Source organism: Gorilla gorilla, chromosome 10, assembly GCF_029281585.2.
Source record: "Gorilla gorilla gorilla isolate KB3781 chromosome 10, NHGRI_mGorGor1-v2.1_pri, whole genome shotgun sequence".
NCBI lineage: Eukaryota > Metazoa > Chordata > Mammalia > Primates > Hominidae > Gorilla > Gorilla gorilla.
The window spans coordinates 112,377,819-112,394,893 of record NC_073234.2 but is presented as its reverse complement, the minus strand read 5'-3'; the positions used below and the strand labels follow the sequence as shown (position 1 = coordinate 112,394,893).

General features: G+C 32.5%; 1 protein-coding gene across 6 annotated transcripts in view; it reads right to left on the bottom strand.

Annotated features, from left to right (window-relative positions):
* Positions 1–13,030: 13,030 nt before the first annotated feature.
* NEDD1 (NEDD1 gamma-tubulin ring complex targeting factor) overlaps positions 13,031–17,075 on the bottom strand; it is a 45,981-nt gene continuing 41,936 nt past the window's right edge. For all 6 annotated transcript variants that reach the window (XM_019039406.4, XM_063694224.1, XM_063694226.1 and 3 more), the window contains 2 exons: positions 15,090–15,156; positions 13,031–14,662 (listed from right to left, as the gene is read on the bottom strand). In XM_019039406.4, the coding sequence (XP_018894951.2) occupies positions 14,558–14,662; positions 15,090–15,156 (172 nt within the window). In that variant the 3' untranslated portion in view covers positions 13,031–14,557. The remainder of the gene's footprint in view (positions 14,663–15,089; positions 15,157–17,075) is intronic.

The window sequence follows — 17,075 nt, the reverse complement described above, 5'->3', positions numbered from 1 at the left end:
TGCTAGTTTTTGCATGGTGTACCTTTTTCCATTATTTTAATTACTTCTTTCTGTAGCCTAGTATTTCAAAATATGTCTCATAGTTAGCACTTAGCTTGGTTTTGTTTTTTATCTAGTCTGATGACCTTTCTCTTTTATTTTATTTATTTTTTATTTATTTATTTTTTGAGACGGAGTCTCACTCTGTTGCCCAGGCTGGAGTGCAGTGGCATGATATATGGGCTCACGACAACCTCCGCCTCCCGGGTTCAAGTGATTCTCCTGCCTCAGCCTCCTTAGTAGCTGGGATTACAGGCACGCATCACCACGCCTGGCTTATTTTTGTATTTTTAGTAGAGATGGGGTTTCCCCATATTAGCCAGGCTGGTCTCAAACTCCTGACCTCAGGTGATCCGCCCGCCTCGGCCTCCCAAAGTGCTAAGATTACAGGCGTGAGCCACTGCGCCCGGCCTTGACCTTTCTCTTTTAATTGGAGGGCATTTTATTTACATGTAATGTGATTACTAATGTATTAGATTTAAGTAGAGTACCTTACCATTTTTTCCTATTTATGCAACCTATTCTTTTGTTTTGTTTTGTTTTTTGAGACGGAGTTTTGCTCTTGTTGCCCAAGCTGGAGTGCAGTGGCGCGATCTCGGCTCACTGCAATCTCTGCCTCCCAAGTTCAAGCGATTCTCATACTTCAGCCTCCCTCGTAGCTGGGATTACAGGCAAGCACCACCACACCTGGCTAATTTTTTTGTATTTTTAGTAGAAACAGGGTTTCACCATGTTGGCCAGGATGGTCTCGATCTCCTTACCCCACGATCTGCCTGCCTCAGCCTTCCAAAGTGCTGGGATTACAGGTGTGAGCCACATGCCTGGCCCCTATATCTTTTTTTATTATTAAAATATTTTTAATTTTATTGCCTGTGCTTTTGATGTCATATCTAAGGAATCGTTGTCAAATCCAGTGGCCCAAAGTTTATCCTCAATATTTTATTCTGGGAATTTAATAATTTTCTGTCTTACATTTTGGACTTTAATCCATTTTAATTTTTGTATATGGTGGAAGGTAAAGGTCCAGCTTCATTGTTTTGCATGTGAATATTCAGTTTTTCCAACACCATTTGTTGAAGAAACTGTCGTCTTCTCATTTTGTAGTCTTGGCCCTATATTTGGCCATATATGCAAGAGTTTATTTCTTGGCTCTCTGCTCTGTTCCACTGGTTTATATATTTTTATGCCAGAAACACTAAATACTGTTGCATTGTAGTATGTTTGAAATCAGGAAATGTAATAGCTCCAACTTTGTTCCTTTTTTAAGATTTTTTTTTTTTTTCTATTCAAACCCTTGAGATTCCATATGAATTTTAGGGTAACTTTTTCTATTTCTGCAAAAAATTCCATTGGGATTTTCATGGGAATTGTATCAAATCTGTACATTGCTTTGGGTAGTATGGACATTTTAGCATTTATTAAGTCATTAAATCTGTGAGCACTGTATGTCTTTCCATTTATTTCTATACTCTTTGATTTCTTTTAGCAATGTTTTGTAGCTTTCAGTATACAAGTCTTTTGCTTCCTTGGTTAATTTATTCCTAAGTACTTTATCCCTATTGATGCTACATAAACACAATTGTTTTCTTAATTTCCTTTGTGGATTTCTTGGTGGTGGTGTGTAGAAAAGCAACTGATATATGCACGGTGACTTTATATCCTACAATTTTGCTGGAATTGTTTATTAGTAATGATTTTTTTTTGTGAGATCCTTAAGGTTTTCTACATATAAGACCATGTCATCTCTGAACAGAGATAATTTTACTTCTTTTTCCATTTGGATGCCTTTTATTTCTTTTTCTTCTCTAATTGCCCTGGCTAGAACTTTCAATACTATGTTGAACAGTAATGGTGAGAGTGGGCATTCTTGCCTTGTTTCTGATTTAAAGAAAAATCTTTCAGTCTTTCATCAATGAGTAAAATGTTAGTTATGGACTTTTCAAGGATGACTTTCATTATGTTGAGGTAGTTTCCTTCTATTCCTAGTTTGTAGGGTATTTCTATTATGAAAGGATGTTGGATTTTGTCTAGAGTTTTTTCTGTATCAATTGAGGTGAACACAATTTTGTTCTTCATTTTATGTGGCATATTACACATTGATTTTTGTATGTTGGACTATCCTTGTGTCACATATAAATTACATTTGATCATGATATATGATACTTTTAATGCATTGCTGAATTTGGCTTGCTATTTTTTAAAATTTGGTTTGCTATTATTTTGTTTAGTATTTTTGCATCAACATTAATCAGTTTTGTTGGTCTCTAGTTTTCTTGTCTTTGATTGGGATATCAGTTTAATTCTAGCTTCATTGAATGAGTTTAGAAGTATTCCCTCTTTTTATTCTTTTAAAAGAGTTTGAGTAGAAGTGATACTAATTCTTTAAACGTTTGGAAGAATTATCCAATGAATCCATCTGGTCTTGGATTTTCCTTTGTGGAAAGGTTTTTGATGACTGCTTTAATCTTCTCACTAGTTTTACAGATCTATTCAAATTTTCTGTTTCTTTATGAGTCACTCTTGGTAAATTTTATGTTTCTAGGAATTCATTTTTTCTAGGTTATTCAATTTATTGGTGAATAAAACCCAACTCTTGGCGTCATTGATTTTTTTTCTATTTGATATTACATTTATCTCTGACCTAATCTTTATTTCTTTTCTTCAGCTAAATCTCGGTTTGGTATGCTCTTGTTTTTCTAGTTCCTTTGGTTATAAGGTTAGGTTATTGATCTGAGATTTTTTTTTTTTAACGTAAGCGTCTACCACTATAAATTTCCGTCTTAGAACTGCTTTGCTGCATCCCGTAAGTTTTGGTATGTTGTGTTTTCATTTTTATTTGTCTCCGAAATATTTCTTTTTACATTCCCTTGTCATTTTTTCTTTGACCCATTGATTGTTTAAAAATACGTTGTTCAATTTTTGTTTCCATATGTGTATTTTTTTTACTTCTGCTATGGATTTCTAGTTTTATTTCACTGTGGTCAGAGAAGATACTTTGTATGATTTCAGTCTTCTTAAGTGTATTAAGACTTACTATGTGATCTATCTTGGAGAGTGTTTCATGTGCACTAGAAAAAAGTATGTATTCTTCTGTTGTTAGGTGGAGTGTTCTGTATATATATCTGTCACGTCCAGTTTGTCTATAGTGTTGTTCAAGTCCTGCTCCTTTATTGATCTTTTGTCTAATTGTTCTATTCATAACTGAAAGTGAAGTATTAAAGTTCCTTGGTCTTGTTTTTGTTGTTGTTGTTGTTGTTTTTGTCTAATTTCCCCTTCAGTTCTATCAATGTTTGCTTCATATATCTGGGTGTTCTGTTAGGTGCATGTATATTTATAATTGTTATATCATTTGGGTGAATTTAACCTTTTATTATTATATAATATCCTTTTTTATCTCATTACAGTTTTTGTCTCAAAGTCTGTTTTGTCTAAGTATGGCTGTCCCTGCTCTCCTTTAGATTTCCATTTTCATGGAATATCTTTTCACTCTTTTACTTTTGGTCTGCATGTCCTTAGATCTAAAAGGAGCCCCTTGTAGACAGTATAAAGATCTTGTTCATGCATTCAACCAAACTATTGTTTTGGGGATTGTTTGTTTTGGGGTGCTTTTTCTTGAGAGAGGGGAGTCTCACTATGTCACCCAGGCTGGAGTGTAGTGGTTATTCATAGGCAAGACCATGGCACACTGTAGCCTTGAACTCTTGGGCTCAAGTGATCCTCCTGCCTCAGCCTCCCAAGTAGTTGCAAACTATTTCTTTTTAACTGATACATTTGATCCATTTACATTTAAAGTAATTATTAACAGAAGAAGACTGACAATTGCTATTTTGTTAATTATTATTACACTGGTTACATAAAACATCTTAAAGTTATAAAAATGTATTTTAATCTGATAACTTCAATCATATATAAAAACTCTTACTTCTTTATATCTCTGCATCCCTTTTTATGTTATTGATGACAATTTCCTGTTTTATATTGCAAATTCAATAACATTAATTTATGATTACTTTTCTTTTTAAATTTTATTGTGGTAAAACAGTTAACATGTGATCTACCCTATTAACAAATTTTTAAGTATATAATACATTATTGTTTACTATAGGTACAATGTTGTGCAGCAGATCTCTAGAGCTTATCCTGCTTAACTAAAACTTTATAACATTTTTGTGCTTTTTAAAAAAGATGTTATGCCAGATTTAAGTGATTTACGTACCTACATTACTACACTACAGAATTCTATATATGCCTATGTATTTACCTATACCAGGAAGTTTTAATTCTCATATGGTTTTGTGTTGCTGTTTGTCGTCCTTTGCTTCAACTTGTCAGACTCTCTTCAGTACTTCTTGTTGGGAAGGTCTAGTGATAATGAACTCCCTCAGTATTGATGAACTTTTTGTCTGGGAAAGTCTTAGTTTCTCCTTTGTTTTTGAGGGACAGTTTTGCCAGATGTAGTAGTCTTGCATGGCAGGTTTTTTTTTTTTTTTCCCCCCCTCCAGTACTTTTAATATATCATCCCACTCCCTTTTAGCCTGCAAGGTTTCTGCTGAGAAATCTGCTGATAATCTAATAGGAACTCATTTACATGTAATGAGTTACTTTTCTCCTTCTGCTTTCAAGATTCTTTGTGACTTTTGAAAATCTGATTATAATGTGCCTTGGTGTAAGTCTCTTTAGATTTATCTTAGTTGGAGTTCTTTGAGCTTCTTGAATTTGTATGTTCATTTCTCTCCTCAGATTTGGGAAATTTTCAACCATTATTTCTTCAAATAGATTCTCTGCCACTTTAGCTCTCTCCTGGGACTTCCATAATGCATATGTTTTTTCACTTTATGGTATCCCATATGTCCCTTAGGCTCTCTTCATTTTTCTTCATTCTTTTTTTTTCTGCTCCTCTGCCTCAGTAATTTCAAAAGTTTGCCTTCAAGTTTACTGATCCTTTCTTCTGCCTGGTTAAGTCTGCTGTTGAATCAAATTTTTCAATTTGGTTATTGTATTCTCCATTTACACAATGTGTTTGTTTTTTCTTCATCATTTTTCTGTATTGCTATTCCCATTTTCTTTATGCATTGTTTTCCTAATTCTGTTTAGTTGTTTATCCATGTTCTAATTCATTGAGTGTCCTTATGATGATAATTTCGCATTCTTTTTCTGGCAATTAATACCACTGTTTTAAGGAGTCAATGTCTGAAGATTTAATTTGGTCTTTTAAATGTGCCATGTTTCCATTTCTTTGTGTCATTATTTTTTGTTGGGATTTTTGGCATCTGAAGAATCAGTCAACTTTCCCAGACTGCTTTCACACAGGATAGGCTTTCTCCACTCATTCCATATAGGGATTCTGAAGATCTCCCAAGCCTTTCTGGGTATGGATCCTCTCTTGGTTTGTGTATGTTATCTCCTAGTTGAAGAGGATTGCTTGTTTCTTCTTCAAAGTTCACTCTGGATCTGTCTACTGCAGCTTCTTGAATACCATAGTGAGCCATGGCACTGGAGCTTCATCTAGAGTATCTCTTTGGTAATGCATACTCCTGAGCATTTTGATAGTCTGTTTTCAGAGCTTCAATATGAGGCCTGGTTCTTGTCAGTACTTGGATTTAGGCAAGACAGAAACCGGTCCTTGGGCAGCCACCCTAAAGGTCAGAATACTGGACATACATTCTACTCATTTCCCTCCCAGAGACAAGATGGGAGTTGAGGGGTTCCTCTCCATCACACAGTACCATGCTGGAAGAAGGGGCTCTGGTGAGAGTGTCGCCAATTTATTTTTCTACTGGGCTTTGATGTGCTTGGCTTCATGCTCTCCTGGGTTGCAGGAACATTTTAAATGGTTCTTGGATTTCTCACAGAGGCATTTGGCCTCTTTACTATTGTTAAATCCATATGTGTGTGGAAAGGAGAATTTGGTGCTTCCTCTTCTGCCATCTGGCTAACATCACTCCAACTCTTGCTTTCTTAAACCCTCCAAAAATCACCAAACACAAGCCAAAATCTTATAACAAGCCTCTCCAAAGCTCGTCTCACTGAGATGCCCCACAGTTACTTTTGGTGTGTGTTCTCCATAATTTTGACTACAGGCATGTTTCTGGTGGTCTTTGACTTTTACACTTTATTAAAAAGCTAGATATAAAGTTTTTAAGGCCACTAGCTTGAAGGATATTCAAGCAATCTGATTCTATAAGATACTGCAATTTCTGATTTTTAAAAGTAAGAAAGAGAACATGTTAAGAAATCAGTAACTTGGGAGGAGGGAGTTGAGGCACTCCTCATGAAGAAAGACAAGAACAAAAAATAAGACATTAAGTAGAGAATAATATCAGATAATTCCAGCATATCTGGCAAATCACATTATTCTGGCAACATTAAAACAGAGAAAACAAATAGGAGACTGAGGCAAAAGTTCAAATAAGAGATACAATAGGTCCTAAACCAAGATAATACATTTGTGAAAAGGAAGAGACTTGTTTCCTGAATTGAAATGCTATTAATTACTTTCTCTAGCCTAGAGGACATTATACTGGCACCTTAATATTAAGATAGAGCATTTCTACCTTCAAAACTTTAATCAATATGTTGCATAACCCTCATTAAATACTAAATTACATGTGAATTACTGCTGCAGAATGTCTCCAGAAAGAGAATGGTGAATTATTCTTGTTAACTTGGCTGTATATTTGTACTTGTTTTTAGATCATAGGGAGGTGTAGATATCAATTTACATTAATTCTTCACATAAATGTAAAATTTATGGAAAAGCAGCAGGGTAAATACACCATTAAATTTATCAACACAGTTACACAAGCAATCAATTTTGACCTATCTTTACCTTTTTATCAAACTTTGTTTCAAGAATCAGACATTTTATGACTTTTTTATCATTCCAAGGTCAAATTAAAAAGTCTGCCTAATGTATTGATCAGTACTTTCAATTTTAAAAAAAATTACATCTGAATTTGGTAACTTCATAAAACAGAATAAAATATAGTTTGATAGACTACTGGGAGAAATATATGCAGGTATCATTCAGATGACATCAGGAGATAAAATAGACAATAATGCTTGCATTTTGTGTAACTTTATGAAGTATTCTCATTTCATGCATCACTGAAGTCTGTAATGACAGTGATGGACAGTAACAAATAGATAAATCCATGCTTCCCTAATGTTACCACCACTCTTCCCCCACTCCACCACCAAACACCCAATTTATAAATGCTTGGAAAGTTTTTGCACTATGAAATGTAAAGTAAATTAGGTAGTTGTTAGTGAGAGTGCTACAGCCCTATTATTTGCAAAGGATCTTTCCTTCCAAAAAATCCAGTTTTTTATTTCTGAAATTGGATCTTGTAAATTTATGAATAACAAATATGTGAATTTTCATGTTCAAAATTTCATGTTTCATTGGTCTAGATAATTTCAGATACCTTCCTCAGCATATCTGTTACAAATGGAAATAATATTTACTAACATGTAAACAATTTATTTCAATAACTGATCAAAATATAATCAATAATATCATAGGTGCTTAAGCTTTTTAGTCATTTTTAAGTTGTTGAAACCGTTCTTCAATCTCAAAGTCAGGTCTGGTCCAAAGTGATTTTTTTTTTCTTGAAATATATTTTGAATGTTAAAAATCCACAATTTACTGGATAACAAAACGTAATAATAAGATGATCTCCACTAAATAATACTCTTATCTTCCTAACAAATGTCATTATCTACAGTGCCAGGCATTCAATAAATATGAAAAATAAGCTTTAGTAAGGGCACTACCATAGTTTCTTGCCTTTATTTCTCCAACAGTGTCTTTAGACCACACCTAGATTTTACCTTTTGAGAAAATATTGCCTTTAGAAATGTAAAACTACATTTGATAGCTTTTTCTCTTTAATAATTATGTGATCAAAGAAATTTGCTTATTTATAAATATCAAGCATCTGAGTTTCATAGGAAAATATATCAACTTCATATAGAACTTTGTAATTTTCTCTATTCAAAATATTCACCTATTAACTGTTTACTTATAAATATATACCAGGTTAGCTCCAAAAAGAACTTAAGGAAACTAAAAATTGATTAACTATAGAAATTATTAAACTAGATAAAATGTTCCAAAATAAAATTTTAAGTAAATAGAGGACTCTAATATAAAGTGCTATTCAAATTTTTAGAAACCAGAAAAAAGGTTTTCATCATAGTTCAGTTTCATATTTCCAGATGATCCCATTGTGTTTCACATTTCTTTAAAATCAAAGATTTAGGAATGTTGAAGTTGTTTACATACTCTGTATTTGTATGAGTATTAATGAAAAATGAGTAAGAGTAGACATTATCTGAATGTAATACTTACAAGTTCAATATTGATGACCCTCTTACACCTTAGCAGCTATAAATGAAACATGTAGAGCGCTACATTGAAACCCAAATTATCTATTTCATATTTTGAAAAATATGAAGTATATGAGACATAGGGAGAAAAATGGTTCCAACAAACATATAATATTAGAAGTGGTCCCTCTTTTATAGAAAAACAGACTGACACAAAATAAACGACACATATTTAAGGCACACAATTTGGAAAATTGGCATGCATACTCTAATGAAACCGTCATCACAATCAAGATAATAAACATAGTAATCACCCACAAGTTTCCCTGTGACTTTGTACAACTTTCTTCCTGCCCTTCCTCAACTGTTTCCAGGCAAACTAATGGCTGTCTCTGTAGTTAAGTTTACATTTGCTAGAAAACTAGAATCATATGGTATATACTCTTTATTGTCTGGCTGCTATTAATCAATATGATAATTTTGAGATTCATTCATGTTGTTTACATACTATAGTTTATTCCTTTCATATAGCTGGGTGGCATTACACTGTATATACCACAATTTGTTTATCCATTCATCTGCTGACAGATACTGGATTATTTCCAAATTTGGGCTATTACAAATATATCTGCTATGACCATTCATGTACAAGTCTTTGTGTGGATATGTGCTTTTATTTCTTGTAGATACATATTTAAGGAGTAGAATGCCTAGTGTGAATGGTAGGTATATGCTCAATGGTTGAAGAAACTGTCAAAACATTTCCCAAAACGTTTGACCATTTTATATTCCCAGAGTATGAAAATTCCAGTTGCTCCACATCATAGCCAACAGTTGGTATGGTCAGGCTTTTAAATTTTAGCTATTTTAATAAATATTCAGGAGTATCTCCATGTGGTTTAGCCTGCATTTCCCTAAGTGACGATGATTACAAGCACCTTTTCATTTGCATTTACCATCTTCATGTCTTTTTTTTTTTTTAGTTTTTAGCGATACTCTCACTCTGCCACCCAGGCTAGAATGCAGTGGCATGATTATAGCTCACTGCAGCCTTAAACCCCTGGGCTCAAGCAATCCTCCTGCCTCAGCCTCCTGAGTAATTGAAACCACACCACCACACCCAGCTTCATAACTTCTTTGGTGAAGTGTCTACCTCAGTCATTGTCTATGTAAAACATCGGGTTATTTTCTTCTGTCTTGAAATGCGTTTATATATTCTGAATACAAGATCTTTTTATTAGATGTATGATTGGCAAATATTTTCTCAAGGTCTGTGATTTGTCTTTTAATTATCTTACCGGTACCTTTCCAAGACTATACTTTAATTGGTCTTTGAAAATCCAATTTATATCAATTTTTACTTTTGGAGATTATTCATTTGGTGTCACATACACAAAATCTACCCCAAACATACAAAGATCTTTGTCTTATCTTCCAGAATTTTTTTTTTTTTTAGTTTTAAGTTTTACATTTAGGTCTATGATCCACTTTGAGTTTATTTTTGTAGATGGTGTGAAATATGCATCAGGGTTTTTGTTTTTGCATGTGTGTTCCAGCACAGTGTTTTGGAAAGTTTATCCTTTTTCTGGAAAGGATTACCTTTCACGTTTTAGGTTTTGAATTAGCTTTACACGTTTGTCATAATCAGTTGACTATATATGTGTGGGTGTATTTCTGAACTTTATTGTGCTACACTGATCTATGTGACTACGTTTATGCACTTTTGCATTATCTTAATAGCTTTGTAACAAGTCTAGAAATTACAGTGCTGTAATTTCTAGACCTCTACTATGCTGTTTTATTTTCCCAAAGTTGCTTTGGTTATTCTAGGTCCTTTATATATTTCCAAATTTTAGTAGCAGCTTAACAAGTTCTACCAAAAAAACCTACTAAAATTCTTATTGGGATTTTGCCGAATCTACAAATCAATGTGGGGGAAACTGATGCTGAACAATATTGAGCCTTCTAATCCATGAACATGGTATCTCTCAAGTTTACTTTCTCAGCACTGTTTCGTAGAATTCAGTGTACAGGTCTTGCATGTATTTTATCAAATTTACACTTAATGATCTCATATTTTTATGCTACTATATTTTTAGTTCCATTTTCTGATTGTTGCAAGTATATAGAAATGCAATTGAGTTCTGTAGATAGACGTATCCTGTAACGTTATTAAACTTATTAGATATTTTCATGTATTCCATTGGATTTTCTATAGTAAGAGTGGAGGCTGTTTAAAAACTTATTCCTTTGTAATCTGGATGTTGTTTCTTTTTCTTGCGAATTGCCTCAGCTAGAAATTCTAATAGAATGTTTAATAGAAGAGAACATCATATACATTTGCTTTGCCTCTGATCTTAGGGAAAAAAACATTCAGTTTTTCAGTATTAAGTTTAATGTTAGCTGCTGGGGGTTTTTGATGTCCTTTTCGTTCTCTTTTATTCCTACGTTGCTGAGTTTTTATCAAGAATGAACGTTGGGTTTTATCAAATGCTCCTTCTGCATCTATTGAGGTGATCACATAATTTTCCTGTTAGTCCGTTTAATATGGCGAATTACAATTGATTTTTAATGTTAGCCCAAATTTGCATTCTTGAGATAAACCTCACTTGGTCATATGTGTTCTCTTTTACCCATCACTGGATTCAAACTGCTAAAAAATCTCGTTTAGAACGTTTACATCTGTCTTCATGGCAAATATTGTCTAGTTTTCTTGTCATGATGCTGCCTTATTTTGGCATGAGGGTAATGTTGGTCTCAAACATTGAGTTGGAAATTCTCCCCTCCTATTTCCTGGAAGCTTTCGTAAAATATTGGGATATTGTCTTCTTTTAATCTTTGAAAGAATTCATCAGTGTAGCCATTTAGGTTTGGCATCTTATCAGAAATGTCTACAGAAATTGTGGTGATGTCAATTCTCTCATCCCCGATGTTGGTAATTTTGTCTCTTTTTCTCATTAGTCTAGCTAAAGGTTTATCATTTTTCTTGATCTTAAGGAAACAGAGGCGAAGCAGGGTGGCTCATACATACAATACCAGCACTTTGGGAGGTTGAGGTGGGAGGATCACTTGAGGCCAGGTTCAAGACCAGCCTGGGCAACATAGTGAAACGCTGCCTCTACAAAAATAAAAAAAAAAAAAAAGTTTTTAATTGCACCGATTTCCTCAACTGATTTTTTATCTCTTTATTCTCTTTTTATTTTGAAGTTCATCTGCTATTATTTTTCTAACTTCTTAAGGTGGATGCTACGCTGGGCATAGTGTCACGTACCTATAGTCCCAGCTTCTTGGGAGGCTGAGGTGGAAGGATCACTTGAACCCAGGAGTTCAAGGCTAAAGTTAGCTATTATATAATCACTTCAACCTAGACAACAGAGTGAAATTCCTGTCTCCTTAACAGAAAAAAAAAAAGGTGGAAGCTGACATCTCTGACTTGAGATCTTTCCTTTTTTAATATATACATTTAATGCTATAAATTCCCCTGTAAGTACTGCTCTAGCTGATTCCTACAAATTTTGATATTTTGTTTTCATTTGCATTCTGTTCAGTATAAAGTGGGTTTCTTGTATTCAAAACAGGTGGATTAAAAAAAAGCAAGACTCAACTGATTTTAAAAAAGGATAACCGACAATTTACATTTAATTGATACAGCTATTTAAATCTACTATCTTAGTGTTTATTTTCTATCTGTCCCATTGACTCTTTGTTCTTCTTTCAGATTTTTTTTATGACTTCATTTTATCACCTTTACTGGCTTACTAGCTATTTATTCACTGATTTTCTTTTTGTGGTTGCTTTAGGTCTTATAATACACATTCTTATCAGTTTACTCTCAGGGAATGTTATACTGCTTCACGGTCAGTATAAGAACTTTAGAGCAGTATACTTTCATTTCCATCATCCCAATCTTGATATTGTCATATATTTCACTTTACATATGTTAACCACACAACACCCTATTATTATTACTATTTTGCTTTAATCTATTGTCTTTTAAATAAATTTAAAATAGAAAAATAATTTTTATATTTACTCACATATTTACCACTTTTGGTGTTCTTCATTCCTTTGTATAGCTGCAGATTTCTATTTGGTATAATTTCCTTCTAAAGGCATTTTTTTAAATCATTTCCTGTGGTGCGAGCCTGCTTGTGATAAACTCTTAGCTTTTCTAAGTCTGAAAAAGTTATTTCATTTTTGCTTTTGGAAAATATTTTCGCTAGGTATAGAATTCTAAATTGAGCTTTTCTTTCAGTACTTTAAAGATGTTGCTCCAGTGTCTGACATTCTCTCTGTCCTTCTATGTGTTTTTTCTCTAGCTACTTAAAACAAATTCTCCCTTGTTGCTGGCTTTAAGGAATTTGATAATGATGTGCCTTGGCATAGTTTTCTTTTTATTTCTTGTGTTTGGGGTTCATTGAGTTTCTTAGGTCTCATTTGTTTCTTTCAAGGATCAATATCTGACAACTGTTTCACATATTTTCTAATTTCAGGTGGGAAGGTAAATCTCTCATATCATTTTGGCCAATGATGAAATTTCAATTTCATGTTTCCTATTTTTTGGATATAACATTCTATTTTTTATACTTACTTAGCTTTTAAATTCCATGACAAAAATGTTTCATCTGTACGCATAATTACTAAAATTATTTCATCCCACTTCTTTTAATATACATTATGTGTATTTATTTTTTTAAAAAAGCAACAGGGAAATATTAATAGATTTAAATACACCATGTAGGCAAAACACACTAATATTTATGTCTTCTAAACCTGTTAGTGATATACAAGGAAACTTGTTACAAGTCATAATGCTTTCATAATCTGTCAGGAAAAGATCACATTAACATCCCTATATGCTTCAGTACAAATGTATGCTATAAACCACACTGGGTAAAAGTAATATTCCTGTTTTTATTTTTGGAAGTAATTATTAGTGAGTTTATGCTTATTAAATATATCCTTAAAAATTTCCATCACTTCAGAAACCCATAAAGTTAGTGAGCTAAAGTTTTGTTTTTCTTTTTTTTAAATTTTAGTAAATACTTTCATCTCAGAAGACAAAATGGGGCAGAAGAGCTATACAAAGATACATAGTTTAAATCTTTGGGACAAGAGACAAGAAGGTAACCAAGTCAGTAGCCCCCCCAAGCTTCACTTAACCTAAAATTGTAGATCACAGTAGGTAGATGTATACATCTATCTATTGCCAAAGAGGTATAACTTATTTTGACAACCTTTCTAAATAATTTTATGGTAAGGCCAATAATATAAAAATATTATACACAGTACAGAAAGAATTAAAGTTAATGATAAAGACCACAAAATAAAATAATCCAAGCTTCTTACTTGGAAAAAGAAAATAGCAATAATACTATAATATTTAGTACCTAATATGAAATCTCCACTCATTATAAGTTGTCATGTTGATTGAAATTTTGCAGTACAACGTTGCATGTTACTAATGAGAAAATCACCAGATAGCTCTTGTCGAGTCCTATGAACCTTAAACATTTTTTATAGGTAAAGATATCTTAAAAATACCACCCAGGAATAAAGATTTGTCAGAAGTACAATATAGTAACATAAATGCAAAAGATATCATGTAATTTGTGCAATTCAAAATTCCAAAAATTGTCTTATCAAATGTACAATAAATAATAGTCATATTTGACTTCATCAAGTTAACAAAATAATTACTAGCCAACCCTATGTTTTATTAGTCAATGGCTTAGAAATACCAATTGCCATTTTAAAATTACTTTCTCCATAAAAATAGAAGGCATATCAAACTCTTTAAATCTCAACTAGCCCCAAAAATTTGAAAGGCAATTTGTCAATCAAGAATATATGTTAAAAAAGATGACTAAAAAACAAACATAACCAATTTTTATGCACAATTTTCTTCTCTTATGAAAAAGGGCACTTAGTGGATGGCTAAAGCTTTCAAAAAATAAAGATCCTGTTGACTTTCCTATTGGGTAGATGACATACTGTACAATTTTTAATATAAAAATATACATATTTTTAAGATGAAACAGTTGTTGGTATAAAATCCCATCACCCTTTTACTCTTACTTGAAAAACATTTTTTCCCTGGAGGCCATGAAAATAATACTGATTCTATGTAGTTCTGTGTTGCCAGAAACTTCCCAAATTACAGAACATTAAGGTATTCACTGAAATTTCAAAAGTGGGCCCGTAATCTTTTGTTTTCTTCTCGTAGTCTTTCAATTTCAGCCACTAAACTTTCATTCACTGAGTATCTTTCCAGCAAAGAATGCATTTCATTCTAGAAAAACAGGAAAATGCTTTTTAAATTATTGATATTTCACATTTATTTGGCAGGCTATGTTTAATAATATACTTTCAGCTATCATTTCTCTCATGTTCAATTAACTAGGTGAATGATATTTCTTGTACTTAACAACTTACTAGTTTGTTAATATAAATGGAAGATCGTTGGTGAAATTAGTATATTTGGAAAATTTATATTTGCACATTTAAAATGCTTTTTGCTTACTTATCAGGAAGAAAGCCATGGAAAAAAGAAGGCTTAAGTATCTCAGAGGTTAAAAAGGAGGTGACCAGTTAAAATCTATTTTACTTATTTAGTTTATAAAACTCCCTATTTATCCTAGAAACCTTTCATGGATTTTTAAAAGTTCACACAACTCTACTTTCATTTAAAATATTAAAATAAAATTTGCCATACATACCAGTTGCATATGAAACTGTTTAATCATCTCCACTTGCAAATTCACAATGTCCCTATGGCATGCCTCTCTAGGAAGAATGTAAAATACTTTTTAGAATTACAATAGTTTAACCAATTCTAGGTCATTCAAGAAACTCACTAAACTTTTTCATTTGCCAAATTACTGAATGTTAATAATTACTATAATAATAAAAATACCAATGCACTGAGCATTTATTTACTATGTGCTAGGCACTGTTTCCTTTACTTTAAATGTAAGAACTCGTTTAAAATATCTTCACAAGTAGATGCAATTATTACCTCCATTTTACAAAAGAAATAACTTAACCAGAGTAGATATAACTTGTTCAAAGTCACGCAACCAGTAAATGATGGAGCTAGGATGTAGACCCAGGCTGTTTAACTCCTGAACTCTCCGATACTATATTCCTTTATATAGAAATTGTCATTAAGACACAAACTTATCTCACAATGAAATACAGAAAATTCACTAGGTTAGAAAGATCATTTTATTATTATCAGTTTAGCTACTGAAAAAATGTACTTTCAGTACAAAGTGGCAATTTGGGTGGATATAGCATGGCTTAATAAAATGCAATTAATTCATGCCTACAAAAGAATATGTAAAAATTATGAAGTATAATAACAAAAGAAACACTCAGTCACCCACCACACAACTTATGAACTAGAACGTTACCAAATCATAGAAGCTTCCTGTGTGTTCCTGTCTGATTCTATCACTTAACTCTTGGGAAGAAGCCCAAGAAAGAAGTCATTACTCTCCTGAATTTTGTTGGACAAAGAAATGCTTTTGCTTTTTTAATACATTTGTACAACATATAATCTGTAGTCAATGTTTTCATTGTGCATGTTTTTGAGCATTACAAAAAAGGGTACCATATAGCTTATATTTAAGAAATAATTCAATATTGTTTTGAAGATTCATGTTTTATATATCTGTATATCATTGGTTTGTACTGGTGTATCTATTTTCCTGTTAATATTCTGACTGTTTTCAAGTTTTTACTATTCCAACGTTGTTATAAACAATCATGTATAATCTCCAAACCCACATGTGCCAATGTCCATTGATGATATAACCAACTGTAACTCAAGTGTATACTCAGTTTTACAAAATCATGCAAATTGTTTTCCAAAGGTAGTTATCAATGGATGTCACCAGTATAACAGAGTTCTTCTCGCTCTATATCATCATCAAGACTTAGTATTACCAGATTTTTTATATTTTCCCATTTACTCAGTGTGACACGGTAGGTATCTCATTGCATTTTTAGTTCTCTGATTAATTGTGAAGTTGAATATCTTTCCTGTGTTCATATACCATTCCTCTTCCTTGAAATGCTTTTTCATATCTTTTTCTTATTCATTTATAAGCATTCCTTACATAATCTGATCCTTTGTTATTTATATGAGAACTGCAGGTATCTTCTTATCCCTTCACTCTGTGATATGGTGTGATAAATAGTTCTTATTAATGTGCTCAAATATACTAATAATGCAGTCAAATTTACCAATGTATTTTTATAGGCAGTGCATTATTTTATTTTTAATGATTTCCTACCATGAAGTTATAAACTTTTATAAAGTCAACTTTTAATCTACATGGAACTGATTTTTCTCAATAGCATGGAATCTATACTTATTTTTTACAGGAAAAAACAAATGTCACAACACAACTTACTGATTATTCCATTTTTTGCACATAAATCTGCAATGCTACCTCTCTATTATTTCCATATATGCATAGGTTTCTTTCCAGCTTATTTCATTCCTTTGGCCAGTATGTCCTCCCTGTGCCATGCTATATATCTTAATTATAATTTAATAATTAAGTGTATTCATCTGACAAATAAGTCCCCTTCAACCTTATTCTTCTCTGAAATGTCTTAGTTATTCTTAGATTTTTTTCCTTCCATACATATTTTGGAATCACTTCATCATCTTCTTCCAAATCCCAGCTGGGATT